At 40.9% G+C, this 16,254-nt stretch overlaps 1 protein-coding gene across 5 annotated transcripts in view; it reads left to right on the top strand.

Moving 5' to 3' along the window:
- The window catches only part of DCLK1 (doublecortin like kinase 1), a 551,424-nt gene that overhangs the window by 314,737 nt on the left and 220,433 nt on the right, over positions 1 to 16,254 (top strand). For 4 of the 5 annotated variants that reach the window (XM_077484138.1, XM_077484139.1, XM_077484141.1 and 1 more), the window contains exon 6: positions 10,304 to 10,398. In XM_077484138.1, coding sequence (XP_077340264.1) covers positions 10,304 to 10,398 — 95 coding nt within the window. Of the gene's footprint in view, positions 1 to 9,206; positions 9,425 to 10,303; positions 10,399 to 16,254 lie in introns of those variants that run through there. The other variant, XM_077484140.1, reaches the window with a different exon arrangement.

Here is a 16,254-nt window from a genome sequence, read left to right as displayed (position 1 = left end):
CACCATTGCCATCAATGCAGCCTCATCATTGCCATTAATGCAGCCTTACTATTGCCATGAATGCATCCTTACCATTGCCATGAATGCAGACTCAACTGCAGCCTCACCATTGCCATGAATACAGCCTTACCATTGGCATGAATGCAGCCTTACCATTGCCATAAATGCAGCCTTACCATTGCCAGGAATGCAGCCTCATCATTGACATGAATGCAGCCTCACCATTACATGAATGCAGCATTACCAATGAATGAATGTAGCCTCACCATTGCATTAATGCAGCCTCACCCTACCAGTGGGGCCGTTTGAAACTGGAACGCGGGCAAGACTTTGGACATGCCTGACCTATTAGGTTAATGGTACTACATGGACCTTGATGAAGTGGACACACCTTGATAGCTTTTCCTGAAAAAATTTATATTGGTGTTCATTAAAAAAAAAGTATTATGGACACTACTCAACTGTTTCTATGCTCCTATGCATATACTTATTTTGAAAGTATTGCAATTAAGCGCAAGAGGCTTGTTGTACGCAAAGGATAGCTTTACTTTCATGGAGGATTTCTTTATCATGGACAGGAAGAAAACAACAAACAGCATGTGCTTCATCAAATTATATTCAGCTTCTTCTGGAAATAACTATGACATTCCTTCAACAAAGGCTTGGTGCATGCATCAGCTGTCATCTCCTGATGGGCGGTATTGAATGTCAATAACACCTTGCTCTTGATTGTCCCTCAGTAGCTGATACTTGACGTTGATGTGTTTGGTTCTAGGATTGACCCTTTCTGATTACTCAAGCTTTATACATCCCTGGTTGTCTTCAACAATGGTAATTGGCTTTTACATATCTACCCCAATGTCTACCCCAATGTCCACAAAAAGTTGACAAACTGCACTGCAATGTACTCTGCTTCAGTTGAAGATAGAGTGACAGTTTTTGCTTTCGAGTAGACCAACTGATGGTTTCTTCACCATAATGGAAGATTAATCCACTTGTGGATTTGCGATCTGTTCAGTCACTGGCCCAATCAGCATCAACATATCCAACCAGTTTTGGATTGATGTTGCTGGTAACCGTAACTTCATCTGAATTGTTCCTTTGGGGTACTGCATCACTCTTTTTACTGCGTTCCAGTCACGCTAACAGGGGGCTGAAACTTTCCTACATAGTATGCCCACTGCTGCGGCTATGTCTGGTCTTGTCACAGTGGCATCATATAGAAGCTTACCAATTGCTCTGCACTACATGTCATTGTTGAGTAGCAAGTTTTCTGTATCATAGCCTAGTTCCATAGGTGATTTCATCTCCTTTGCATCTTGCATATGGAATTGTTCGAAGATTTCAGAGATTTTCTGAGAGTGGTTGAGAAGATAACTTCCATCTTCTTCTCTCTCTATTTGAATTCCCAGATTGTAGCTAATGTTCCCAAGTTCTTTAATTTAAAAATTTTCTTTGAGCTTGTGAACTGTCTGATTGTAATCCCCTTCTTGTTCAAAACAGGCTACAATGTCATCTACATAGATAAGGATATATCTGTCTTCTTGATTCTTGGAATAGAGACAGGGGTCTGCATTACTTCTTGAGAATCCCTCTCTGTTAAGCACTTCATTTACTTTCTCATTCCACATCCTTGCAGATTGCTTAACCACTTCAACACCGGCGTATAGTCATATGACGCCCGCAGATGGGATCTCCCATCCTGGGCGGGCGTCATATATCGTCCTCTCATTCACGGCCGTCTAGGGGGCGCGCGCATTGCTCTGGACCTGGCGCGTGTGCCTGGCGGCCGCGATGTCTGCCGGGCACCCGCGATTGCCCAGGAACACAGCAGGACCATGGATCTGTGTATGTAAACACACAGATCCACGTCCTGTCAATGGAGAGGAGACCGATGGTGTGTTTTCAGTACAGAGAAACACCGATTGGTCTCCTCCCCTTGTGAGTCCCCTCCCCCCACAGTTAGAATCACTCCCAGGAAACATAATTAACCCCTGCAGAGCCCCCTAGTGTTAACCCCTTCCCTGCCAGTCACATTTACACAGTAATCAGTGCAATTTTATAGCACCGATCGCTGTGTAAATGTGAATGGTCCCAAAAATGTGTCAAAAGTGTCTGATGTATCCGCCGTAATGTTGTAGTCACGAAAAAAATCACAGATCGCTGCCATTACTAGTAAAAAAATAAAATAAAAAAATGCCATAAATCTATCTCTTATTTTGTAGATGCTATAACTTTTGCACAAACCAATCAATATACGCTTATTGCGTTTTTTTTTTTTTTAATGGGATATTTATTATAGCAAAAAGTAAAAAATACTGTGTTTTTTTCCAAATTGTCGCTCTTCTTTTGTTTATACTGCAAAAAATAAAAACCGCAGGGGTGATCAAATACCACCAAAATAAAGCTCTATTGGTGGGAAAAAAGGATGTCAATTTTGTTTGGGTGCAACATCGCACGACTGCGCAATTGTCAGTTAAAGCGACGCAGTGCCAAATCGCAAAAAGTGTTCTGGTAAGGAAGGGGGTAAAATCCTCCGGGGCTGAAGTGGTTAAGACCGTAGATGCTCTTCTGAAGTTTACACACAAGGTTGTCTCCTTGCTCAAATGCTGGTGGTTGCTCCATGTAGAGATCTTCCTTAATGTCTACACATAGTAAAGCAGTTTTAACGTCTAGGTGTTTGACTTGCATGCCCTTCCCGGCTGCAACACTAAGAAGTGCTCTGATGGTGGGGTGTTTTACGATGGGAGCGAATGCTTCATTATAATCTTCACCGAATTCTGGGAGTAACCCTTGGCAACTAACTTTGTATTTGGGGATATTCCCTTCTGCATCTGACTTTACTTTGAAAGTCCACTTACGTCCTATAGTTATGTGGTTAGGAGGGAGCTCTGTGAGTGTCCAGGTTTTATTTTCTTGAAGTGACTTTAACTTTTTCTGCTGCCTTTCTCCATTTATTGGCTTCACGTTTTGGCAGTTTTTCTATGTCTTCCCAGGATTTTGGTTCAAGTATGCTGTGTATTTTGACAGTGTATAACGGGGAACTTAGTTTAGGCATTGCGAGTTCCACCTCTTGTTCTGACTCCTGCATAGGTTCGATTTGGTTGACCTTTTCTTCTGGTTTGCTTGGCATACTCATTTCACAGCTTTTGGGGATCAGTGTTTTTGGTGATGAGCTCTCATAAAAATAAACACTACTGCTTATTGACAATTTATCAGTCTTTGGGTGTAGGATTCTGTAACCCTTATTTTGCTCGCTGTAGCCTACTAGAATGTCCTCTATGGCTCTATTCTCCAGTTTGCATCGCTTTTCACTTGGAATATAGGCATATGCTTTACATCCAAACACTATGATGTGCCCTATGTTAGGTTTTGATCCATGCCACATTTCAAATTGAGTACTTTTAATGGCTTTTGAGGGTAGTCTGTTCTGTAGGTAGGTTGCAGTCATGACTGCTTCTCCGCAGTACTTGTGAGGTAGGCTGGCATCTGACAACATGCACCTGGCCATTTCTATAAGAGCCTGATTTTTCCTTTCTGCTATACTGTTTTGTTCAGGAGTGTATGCTGTGGTTGTCTGGTGTACTATTCCTTGTCCCTTTAGATATGAGACCACTTCTTTTCTTATGTTTTCTCCCCCATTGTTGGTGCGCATTATTCCTGGTTTATGTTGGAATCTGTTGCTAGACATGGCAACAAACTCTTGAAGTTTCTCTGATGTTTCATTCTTGAGTGACAGTGAAAACAGGCTCAGCTTTCTTTGTTGTGCTTTATGCCTTTGTACATCTTAAGAGCTTTGTTATCATGGTGCATATTTTCTTTTCTTCTGTCATATTCATCGATTTATTTCCCTTTGACATATTCCAGTGTCAGTTCCTGCTGGATCTGGTTTATAAAGCGTTAATAAGAGCAGTATATGTCTCTGGAAGGCTGCAGAGGAACAGGGCAACAATATGATTATCTTTGATGTCCTCTCCAATAGCATGCAGCTGCACTATGATCTCTAGCATAGCATTCATGTGGTCACGCATGTACTGACCTTCTAGTCTCATTTTATATAACTTAGCAAAAACAGTTTGCTGTTTAGACTTGAACGATCATGCAGCTTTTGTAAAGTACACATACCTCTGGCTCTTTTCTCTGTTCTTATGTGGATAAGGTGGTCATCTTCCACTAATATGCTTATAATTGCTTTTGCCTGTCTGTCCTTCCTACCCCAGTCCTCTGTCTCTCCATCTGTGGGTCTGTCGGTATTCAGTACTTGCCACAAGTCATCCTTGGTGAGAAACACTTCCAGTTTAAACTTCCACAGCTGATAAATGGCATTGTTCAGCTTTGCAATTGCAAACTTCATATCTGAACCGCTTGCCATCTGTCAGGAACTTGTATACAGTACTGGGTTCACTGGGGTATCCTCTCCAATGCCTGGGTGCCTGGGATCCATAACCTATTATGCAGAGTATTGCAATTAAGCGCAGGAAGCTTGTTGTATGCAGAGGATAGCTTTACTTTCATGGAGGATGTCTTTATCATGGACAGGAAGAGAAAAACAAACAAATGCATATAACACAATAAGGATGGTACTTCCTCTGATTACCTTACCATAGATAACGCACTATAATACATATCTATTATAATGGTATAAAAGGTATAATGCATATGTATATAGTTTACAGTCACATAAAGAAAGCTACTTGCTGTTCTTCCAACAATACTAACTACCAGCCTTAGCATGTCTAGTGTGGGTAGGAAGTTTGATTGTGTTGTATCATACTAAGCCTGGGCAGTCAGCTGGGGCAATAGCGGCATATGACATCTGATCATGTTGTATCATACTAAGTCAGCTGGGGCAATAGGCGACCGGTTTTATATAGGACCTAGTTTCAACCTGGCCAGCCTGATGTTTTTGGCAAAATGTGTGGTATTTAAAACTACAAAATGATATGTGGAGGTGAGAGACCATACAGGTTGGGACTGGAGTTTGCCTAACATTCTAGTTTGATGACTTTGTGTGGGTTACAATATATTTGGTAGCTGTAGAGTGCTGTATTTTGTTAGCCTCCAAGTAAAAGGATAAAACCCTTGGAATTAAACTTATGTATTTCATTGGCTAACTCAAAAAATTGATAATGTAAGAATTCATAACACTATAAGATTCTTCATGAGATATTTTTACTCTGAATGCAAATTTTTACCTTATTAGGCTTCAGGTATCACAACATACCTGACAGCAGTGTTTCAAAAGCTTGCATTTCAGTCTGACATACAATTAACAGAAATGAACAACAATTCAGAATTCATAAAGCTTGCCTGAGATTTCAGAAAAAAGGGGACAGAAATCTGAAATTCCACTCTGCGGAGCTCAGTGAGGAGAGCTGTAAAGCCCCGTACACACGAGAGGACTTATGTCCGACAGACTTCCGAAGGAGTTCTGCCGGAGTTCGGCCGGAGTTCCGACAGAGTTCTGACGGACTTTTCGACTGAGCGGACTTGGCCACACACAATCACACTCCGATGGATTCGAACGTGATGACGTACGACTCGACTCGAATAAGGAAGTTCATAGCCAGTAGCTGCCCTAGCGTCGGTTTTAGTCCGTCGGAATAGCATACACACGAGCAAATTTTTCGAAGGGACCGGGTCCGGCGGAGTTCCGTCGGAAAAATTTGAAGCATGTTCCATATTCTAAAGTCCGTCAGACTTTGGCGAATCAAAAGTCCGTTGCAGCCCACACACGATCAAATAGTCTGACGGAATCAGTCCGTCGGACTTTGGATGTTGAAAAGTCCGCTCGTGTGTACGCGGCATAAGAGCTGATTGGAGAGAAGAGACACACCTCCCTTCACACAGCACACTGGAGGCAGTCTATCAGCTGGGGATCCCTCCCCTGTCACCTTATTTCTCTTGGTGTCAGGAAAATTTGTCAGAAGTTATTTATGCTGATAGCAGAGGAACAGAGCAGCTGACAGAAATGATACTAAGTGGTCTTAATTGAGACAAGTACACACTATAGAGGGATATGCTTGAATAATATTTAATGTCTGAGGTTTACAACCACTTTTAACATGTGTTCATTTCTTATTAATTTCCCCTAAACTTAATCAGGTATTAAGGTGGGTGCAGGCTTTAGTGAAAATGAATCCTTTAATAAATTGTCTCCATTGCATTGATTGACGTTAAATGTTGCAGTTGATTGAATGCTATTTGCCCTAAGGAGAAAGAACTCTTGCATAAATACAATTTCTCTGTTTACCCAGTCGTTTTTCGTTTTGGACATGATTATTTATTTGTCAGAATTGCCTTTATTTATCTTTCAAATGAAGTTTCAGACACTGTGAATAGAAATGGGATATACAGTGCCTTGCAAAAGTATTCACCCCCTTGGCATTTTGAAATTAACATGGATTGTTTAAGGATTTGCATCTGATTTACAGAAAATGCCCACAACTTGGAAGATGTTTTTCTTTTTTTTTTATTGTGAAGCAAACAACAAATAGGACAAAATAACAGAAAAAGTCAATATGCATACATATTCACCCCCCAAAAGTCAATACTTTGTAGAGCCACCTTTTGTGGCTATCACAGCTCCAAGTCTTGGATAAGTCTCTATGAGCTTGCCACATCTTACCACTGAGATTTTTGCCCATTCCTCCTTGCAAAACTACTCCAGCTCCTTCAAGTTGGATGGTTTGCGCCTGTGAGCAGCAATCTTTAAGTCTGACCACAGATTTTCTATTGGATTGAGGTCTGGGCTTTGAGTAGGCCATTCCAACACATTTACATGTTTCCCTTTTAAACCACTCTAGTGTTGCTTTAGCAGTGTGTTTGGGGTCATTGTCCTGCTGGAAGGTGAACCTCCATCCTAGCCTCAAATCACAGACAGAGTGGTACAGGTTTTGCTCAAGAATATCCCTGTGTTTAGCACCATCCATCTTTCCCTCAACTTTGACCATTTTCCCAGTCCAGACTGCTGAAAAACATCCCCACAGCGTGATGCTGCCACCACCATAGTGTTCTTTGGGTGATGTGATGTGTTGGGTTTGCGCCAGACATAGCATTTTTTTTGATGCCCAAAATGTTCAATTTTAGTCTCATCAGACCAGAGCACCTTCCTCCATACATTTCTGGAGTCTCCCACAATCACTTTTTGCAAATTAAAATGTGCCATTTTGTTTTTTGTTGAAAGTAATGGCTTTCTTCTGGCCACTCTGCCATAAAGCCCAACTATATGGAGCCTATGGCTTATTGCCATCCTATGTACAGATACTCCAGTCTCTGCTGTGGAACTCTGCAGCTCCTCCAGGGTTGCCTTACTGCCTCTCTAATTAATGACCTCCTTGCCGGTCCATGAGTTTTGGTGTGCGCCCTTCTCATGGAAGGTTTGCTGTTGTGCCATGTTCTTTCCATTTGGTTATGATAGATTTGATGTTGCTCCTAGGGATCATCAAAGATTTTGATATTTTTTATAACCTAACCCTGACTTGTACTTCTCAACAACATTGTCCCTTACTTGTTTGGAGAGTTCCTTGGTCTTCATGGCAGTGTTTGGTTAGTGGTGCCTCTTGCTTAGGTGTTGCAGCCTCTGGGACCTTTCAAAAAAGTGTGTATATGCAATGACAGATCATTTGACACAGGTGGACATCATTTCACTAATTATGTGACTTCTGAAGGTAATTGGTTGCACCAGAGCTTTTTATGAGCTTGATAACAAAGTGGGTGAATACATACGCACATGCCAATTATCATTTTTTTATTTCTGAAAAATAGTTTTATGTATATATTTTTCTAATTTTACTTAGGCCTCTTTCACATAGCTGATCCGTTCAGGTCCGCCTGTCAGTTTTTCAGGTGAACCTGAACGGATGCTCCATAGAGGTCTAGGATTTGGGGCGGCACAGCGGTGTAGTGGTTAGCACTCTCACCTAGCAGTAAAAAGGGTCACTGGTTCAAATCTCAACCATGACACTACCTGCCTGGAGTTTGCATGTTCTCCCTGTGCTTGCGTGGGTTTCCTCCAGGCTCTCCAGTTTCCTCCTGCACTCCAAAGACATGCAGGTAGGTTAATTGGCTTTTGTCCAAAATTGTCCCTAGTATTTGAGTGGGGATTGTGGGCTCCTTGAGGGTAAAGACTGATATCAGTGTGCAATGTACAGGGATATGGACAATTGTAGACACTCACTCAACTGGATGGACTGGTGTCTTTATTCAACCTTACTAACTATGTAAATATGTATGTCAGCGGTGACGTGTCTGTTGACATCCAACCCACTCCGATCCGAAAAAGTGTGACGGAGGAAAAACCTACTTTTCCATCCGTCATCGGATCAGGTGACGATGGACACTGCCGTCCCTCATCATCCGATCTCCCATAGGGGAGAGCGGCACTCAGACAGGTCCATCCCTGCGCAGTGTGCAGAGACAGACCTGCCATCTTCCTGCAGGCGGATATCCATGGGGCAGATCATCACTGATCTGCCCCGTGTGAAAGAGGCCTTAGGATATTGTGTTCTGATCCATCACATATAATTCAGATTTAAAAAAAACATTGAACTAAAGGCTGTAATGTAACAAAAAAGGTAAAAAGCAAGGGGAGTGAATACTGTTGCAAGGCACTGTAATACATATGGCCTTATTTATTTACAATTAAAAGATCAGTATTGATCTTTTTTCTGAATCAATTCAATCTGACCTTACAGAGATTAAGAACAGTGCAAAAAGATGATTGCTATGCACTTTGCTCTTTGCCTTATTAAATAATCTTGGAAATTATTCTTCCAGTTCAGTGTATGTTCATGCAATTTGTATCTTATCATCTCTGTAATCTAATCAACAAGGCAGTTACTGTAATTTTATCATTTAGCATTGTGATTGAAGTCTGAAAACAGTGAAGAGTCACTGTAATGGGTTTTTGTTTTTTTTTTGCTCTTGATGTTTCAGTAGTAATCAGTGTTTTTTTTTTTTAAGAGTTATTGTCTTTTCAATTTCCAGATGAGTCATTTGGTATTTTGCCCTCTCTGAAGAGCCCTATAATGATTAACAACAGCTTATTAAATTTCTTTGGCTTTGGGGGGTTTGTAGAGAGAGTAGAAGAGTGGGGAGATGCTCTCCTTTCCAATAACAGCAGCATTCTCCCTAACTGACACCTTTGATGTAGCCCTAAGACAGCACCTGCACCTCCCACTGCTGCCTGCAAGACGTCAGGCTTACGCATTAAAAGCATCTGCTTCTGAATCCTGCATCTCACACTGTTCCCTGTATGAACAGCATAGTCTCCAATAACTAATCACTGCCTCTCTTCCACTGTGCCACATCTTCCTTTACTACAAAGCAGCCTTTCTTTTTTTTTCTGTTTATTGTTGTTTTATTTATTTTTATACTACCTGTCTAATCACAAAAGCCTTATCCATGTTAGAGCTTATAGAAGGTAAGTTCAAAGCCTTATTCTCTACAAATAAAAAAATATTTTTTTTTATCAATACAGTCCAGCTTGAACAAATGATTGTGAATGTCATCCTCTGCAACATTTTCATCTTCTATCATCATTCTCATCATTAATTCTGTCACTGCTGATATTGTTTTAACTTATTATTTTTAATTGCTCAAGTATTCAGTAGCCAATGCCATGAATGAGTGCATTGAGAGCAAGTCAATGGCTATTGGAAACGTAACAGTCTTATAATTATTGCACTCAGTAAATGAACTGAGCAATGTCAGCTAATCAGTTCAAGTAGCTAATTAATATTTTATGTCTTTAACATACTTGCTTTATGTTTCAATAATTATTTGTAAGAAGATGTGATTGTACAGTTTAGTGAATCCATTGTGTTTTAGGATGTGTATGCTTTAAGTGGACATGGTATCCTATATACTTAGATGATAGGACCTCCTGTAATGTTAATAAGTATATTATAATTGTGTAATAGTGGCCCTTTTACCCTCTAGTCTGGTTAAAGTTACAGGCAAGTTACGGATACACTTGGCTTTGACAGTTCTTTAAATCACTGAAGCTGAACAGCTTTGCAGGCAGTGTTGGCATCCAGACGATTTCATTTGTCCAGAGCGGAGTGTTATGCAGCATTGATTTTGCTAGGATAAAGGCTTAGCATTCTCCTCTTCCCTTTATTGCTGTGCAGACTGCAGTGGTTCTTTTCAATGGAATGATATACAAATGGATGTTTGCTGTAAAATAAGTACAGTGAAGTAACAATAACACATTTGTGCACAATAAGTTGAAGGACTTTCTCATAAGGATTGCACATTTTTTACATTAACGCTTTCTTTTATTTTTATTTTTTTTGCTCAGTCAATGGAACCCCGGGGAGCCAGCTTTCTACTCCTCGCTCTGGGAAGTCGCCTAGCCCATCACCAACCAGCCCGGGAAGCCTGCGCAAACAGAGGGTACAGTTCTCCTTTTTTTTTTTTTTCACTTTTCTGCGTCTCAGTGTCTTTTAATTAAATGATTTTCAGTACATTGCTTCCTGTTGGCACTGTCATGTGTCAGTCAGGAATGTATTCTGCCAGAAGGAGAAGGATCAATTATTCAGTTGGCCTTAATGTGTCACTCAGACATCATATCTTCAGAGGAGATTATATATTACAAGAGTACAAGTGCAATAGACGGGCAAACCATTATACTGTTATGATTTTTATAGCTTCTTATTCCCAGAAACATAATAAAAATTGCATTACTGCAAGTGCCCAAAACTACTTTGTTCATTCAGATGTGTATTATTAAGTAAAGATCTGCAATTTTTTGATACTAAGGGACAAATTATCTAAAATTTCTAAATTATTTTGTTGCTCATAGAAACAACATTCTCATTTTGTTTTTAGTGCAGTATAGCTGTATCAGATGGATGGTCTGGTTACTGTATTTACTTCATTTCTTCTGGTTATTCCAGTTTTCTTCCAAAATCCAAAAACGATACTAGTAAATTGGCTTCTGTCTAACATGACCCTTGAGTGACTATGTAAGTGCTTGTATGACTGTGGGAAAGTGATGACATTGTATGCGCCTCTAGGGTAGGGATTTTGCTTCTATGAGGTCTATATATTGCCTGTGTTTAGCAGCATAACAATATAGGAGATTAATAACAAACAGTATCTAATCTTCAGAAGAAAAAAAGTAGCTAGACTAATTACCTATAAGCCACACTCCAACTTTCTCTTTCCTCAAGTTGATGGAAACTCGGCCTTTAAGATAAGCCCTGCTTCCAACATAGACGTGTTTATTCCAAAATACATTCAGGCAAGCAAAACGACCCCGTGCACCTGGACGGTAATGATTTGGCACAGGTGCAGTGGACCATAAACTTGAGAAATGTGTTTTAGTGAAGCATTTCTGCTTTATTACAGACAGTACACAACATCTGCCTAAATGCTTCCATTTCACAGGCGAATTATTAAACGTTCCTCTTGCATTTTAAATAACATAACACAATTTTAGTAAAATGTACTTGTTCTTTTCATTGCTAATAAAAGAGAAATATGGAGGATGGGTTGCTGGCCTTCTTAAAATGCTATCATTAATTCAGAACACACACATGCAGCCAAGTGAGGTCAGTCAGAATTCCCGATCTGCATACTTGTTCAAGGTCAATAACTTTCAAAAGGAGAGTTCAGCGATGGCAACCTACGTGTTATGTCAGTACTAGGTTCCAGGATGTGAAAGCCCATTTATTTATCTGAAATGCTAAAGAGGATCCAGCTGGGAGGCTGGGTTCCTCTTCTCAGTAATGATGCTCTCACTCTTTAGAACCTCTGTGTTAAGTTTACTTTGATTTGCGGTATGTGTCCGTTGGAATGGAAGTTGCGTAAGTAACAAGAAAAGTGCGATTGGAGATATGCTGTTAGGAAATAGACAACTGATGAGGATAAAGCATGGTTGCTGAACATACGGTATGGTTAAATTTATATGTGTAACTATACAAAACAGTTAAAAGTTTCAGGAAGACCTGAATCCCCTAATTTTACTCAAGGGATGTTGCACAAGGAAACTGGTTGTATCAATAACAGTTAGTTCCCCAAGCACTGTCAAATCTGCATGGATCGAATCATTCATATGAATGAAGGCATGAATCTGCTGTTTAGTTACCACGAGCATTTGGGAATTGGGTACCACTCTGTGTTATTGCTTGTTTGAAATAGTTGTCTATTTTTACAGTACAATTATAATAACTAAAAAGCACACAGTCCTTTAGAACTTGAACATGGGAATTCAGGAAATATGCTAAAATTTCTAAACCAGGGGTCTCCAAACTTTCTGGACACAGCCCACTTTACTGTCCTTCAGGCTTTAGGGAGACCAGAATTAGAAAATGCCCTGATGTCTGTGGTAGTAAACAATGCAGAATTATTGGTTTTAATGGGAGGAATAGTGACTCATTGTTGGTATAACTGCGAGTAGTGGTGTCCCATCATTGCTATCAGTGGGAAGAATAGTGCTCAAAGGGCCAGAAAAAGGCAAGCAAAAGGCTGCTTATGGCTCCCTGGCTGCAGGTTGAGACAAATGCTCTGAAGCAGGCCTCACCAAATGGCGGACCAAGTGAAAATCCTATCTGGACCACAGCCACGCAGTTTAGCAGCCTGTGTTGACTCCTCTCCTGTGTGTACTCGCCTGCCTGCCACCACCGCATTTGCTGTTAAACTTACAGCAAAGGGCGAGACGCACGGCCAGTCGGCATGGATGGGGGGGGGGCTTCCCAAATTTTCAAATTAACAAGCAGGTGATGGGTTACTAGGACGCAAGGCAGTTCTAGAAGTCCAGTTGGGTAGCTCCTGTCCCCAGTGCAGACCTGCAGTGCCTAATGTCCTCTGCTATGCTGTGAGTGTAACAGCAGGAGTGGTGGTGGTAGGCAGGCGAGTACACACAGAAGAGGAATCCATCCTGCCTTGCCCTCCGCCATGTTGTGTTACTGTAGGACTGTGAAAGGGGGAGAGCTGTAACTCCAGTGGGGACTATGGTTTAATGAGGGGGCTGTGATTGCAAGGGTAAGCTGTGTTTGGGGGGCTGTGATGTGGGGGGGGTCTGTGATTGCAAAAGGGGGCTGTGATGTAAGGGGGGCTATGATGTAAGAGGGAGGAGTTGTGATGTGGGGTAGCTGTTATGTGGGTGGGGTTGTGATTTCAAAGGGGACTGTGGTGTAAGTGTGATGTGAGGGGGGTCTGTTATTGCAAGGGGGCTGTGGTGTGAGGAGGGGAAGAGCTGTGATTGCAAGAGTGTTGTGATATGAGGAAGGGGAAATTGTGATGTGAGAGAGGCATCTCTGATTGCATGTGGGGCTGTGATATAAAGGGGAAGCAATGATATGAAGAGGGGGAATCTGTGATGTTGGGAAACGTGGCGTGAGGGGGTACTTCAATGTAAGGGGCGGGGTCTATGATTGCAAGTGGGGCTGTGATGTGAGGAGGGGGGCTGTGATTGCAAAGTGTCGTGAAGGGGTCTGGGATGTGAAAGGGAGGGTTATGTGATGAGAAGGGGGTGACAGAGGACACTGATGTGGTGGGGACAAAAATGAGATTCAGACCTCTGAAGAAAGAAAATTTTACTGGCCAGACCTCTATAAATTTTAATACAGTACCCCTGCTCTAAAGTATAAGAAATATCCTATAATAGGTTATTTCATACCCATAGAAGGATAAGAAAATTTGCATGCTTTTGTCATATTATTTGGCTTTGTACCTAAATAAAGCCAAATACTGTGGCATTCTAATGTGTATATATTGAACACCTTCCATGGTGGACAGCCCTGTTAACCTGTTCCGAACCCAAGCCTATACTGACCCATCATTGTCATGAGCTAGCTCTTCAGCTAATATGGACCTCAAGAGGTGAGAACAGAACTAGTGACCAAGAAGCTGAATGCAGATCAGATCGCCCAGGCAGAGATTTTTAAACCCCAATAAGATATGCAGGTACCTCATTAAGATCCACTAATCTCTCAAAGCAAAAGTACTCATTAAAAGCTGAACTCGGGGATAAGCAATTAATGTCTAAATTCAGGAAGCATGTATTCCTGGATTTTTGTGTGCTCAGGGGCGGACTGACAACTCATGGGGCCCCCGGCAATAGGAGATTATGGGGCCCCCAGGCAATCAGAGATTATGGGGCCACACAGTATACACACACACAGGAGTATACAATCACACAGTATACATGTACACACAGTATACACAGACATGTTTCTATTGGCTGAGAAGGTACTGGAGCAGCTATAATCTCAGGATATCGGTAAGGGACATTTCAGAGACAGTTGTTTAAAAAAAAAAAAAGATTTTTACATACTGTCCCTGGTTCTACTGAGGCTGGCAATCCTGATGGGGCCCCCCTAGTGGCCCGGGGGCCCTCCGGCAGTGCCCAAGGGGCCAAATGGTCAGTCCTCCCCTGTGTGTGCTTTATGTATGTCTTCTAGATCTGTGCAGTAATCTAGTGTGAATCGTTACCTCTGTTCTCTAGATTCCTGTAATGAAGACCAGTCTTTTCACGCTCTATTTCCTTGTGCAGGGTGATTGGTCTTTTGTCCGCCCCCTCCTCTAGTTTTCTGCAGGCAGCCTGTAGTGAATGGACCTGCTGGGTCCTTCCCACAGCTCTTCTCTCTGCACAGACTATTGTGGAGCCCAGTGATGGTGTCACTACTACTATTACAAGGTGATATCTAGGTTTGCAAAGGCTTTGGTTCACACAAAGTGGATTTATATTGTTTGTGACTATTGAGGAATATATTTAAATTAAAATTTTCGTGCCCAAAGTTTGGCATTAAAGCTCATATAATTTTGTTTGAAAAATAGACGCACTATATCTCAAAAAAAATTTAAGAAAACTTTGCTCATGTGATTCAAAAGGGCCAGTTTATAGGTGCTAAATATTTCTAAATCTGAAATGTATTTGGAGAATGTGAATATTTTTCATGCAGTAAACCATTCTCGTAAAGCACTAACTATGTCAACCAAAGTTTTTTTTTTTTTTGGATTCTAAATTTTGAATAGAGTGGGGAACCCGTTTAGTGATATTTGTATCCCTATTAGGGAGATTTCCCTTTGCTTCCTGTTCCCCTTCACTATAACAGGAAGCGGAAGTAAATTTCTCATAAAGACAGAAATGAGCCATACAGCACATTTTTAGTGAACGTGAAGAAAAGTTAGAACCCCTGTCAGCTGTTTATTGCAGTCTGCATTTCCACTTCCTGTTCTGGTGACACCTTGGAGGAGATTTACTAAAACTGGAGCGGTCACAATCTGGTGCATCTGTGCATGGTAGCCAATCAGCTTCTAACTCCAGCTTGTTTAGTTACACTTTGGCAAAAAAACATAGAAGCTGATTGGTTTCTGTGCAGAGCTGCACTAGATTTTGCACACCCCCCTTATGATGCAGGGTGTAAGAAAGTGACATGAGAAGTCTACTTTATATGGACATAGCATTAACAACCTGATAGAGGTTAGAACTATTTCCCATGTTATCCAAAACTAAAAAAGTTGGAGCTAGACTTTAAGAATTATTCATATCAATAGAATATTTATTACAATAGAATTTACTTAGGTAATGTTGTATTTCTTTTTCAACAAAATAAATACAGTAAATACTGCATCTGCTTTTGTATAATCCTTTAATTTTCTTTTTATGTACTGATGTGATTTTTCATTTATAAGTTACATTATTAAAATATGAATGTGATTGATTAGCCCCATTAAGAACTAGAATCAGTAGTATTTGTGTGAATACATCTTATATTTATGGTTTCTAGATATAGCTGTATAATTATTAGAGTACCGATAAATAGAGGCTTCTAAAGGCCACCTTGTGATCCTGCCAGTAACACACTTCCTATCATAGAGTGACAACACTCACTCACTGTCCTGTATCAATGAAGAATCATTGTTGTCCCCCTTGAACAGGATGTGTGTTAAGCCTACAGAACACCCCCTCCCCCTTCATGTACATAACGGGGGGGGGGGGGGTGTTCTGTTGTGGTCAGCTCACTTTATTTCTGGCAAGATTAACAAATATAGTTCTGCATGTATTGAACAGATATGACAGAACACTTTCAGAGCAATATTTAACAGACCAAAAAACATTAGCTCATTTTAGATTAACGGTAATGAAGTTAAAGAAAAATTTCAGGCATGGTATATTTTTACATAGTTATATTGGTCCAATTGGTCTACTATACCTGGCCTATGCCCCTGGAAGCTGGAAATTACTGAAGTAGACACTGCTACTCAAGTTATCTCCTGATGCATTGTGTATACAGGAGGTTG

The sequence above is a fragment of the Lithobates pipiens genome, unplaced genomic scaffold (genome assembly GCF_037356315.1).
Source record: "Lithobates pipiens isolate NorthernLeopardFrog02 unplaced genomic scaffold, aLitPip1_a1.2 Scaffold_16, whole genome shotgun sequence".
NCBI classification, from domain to species: Eukaryota; Metazoa; Chordata; class Amphibia; order Anura; family Ranidae; genus Lithobates; species Lithobates pipiens.
This window is presented reverse-complemented; position numbering and strand designations above follow the sequence as displayed.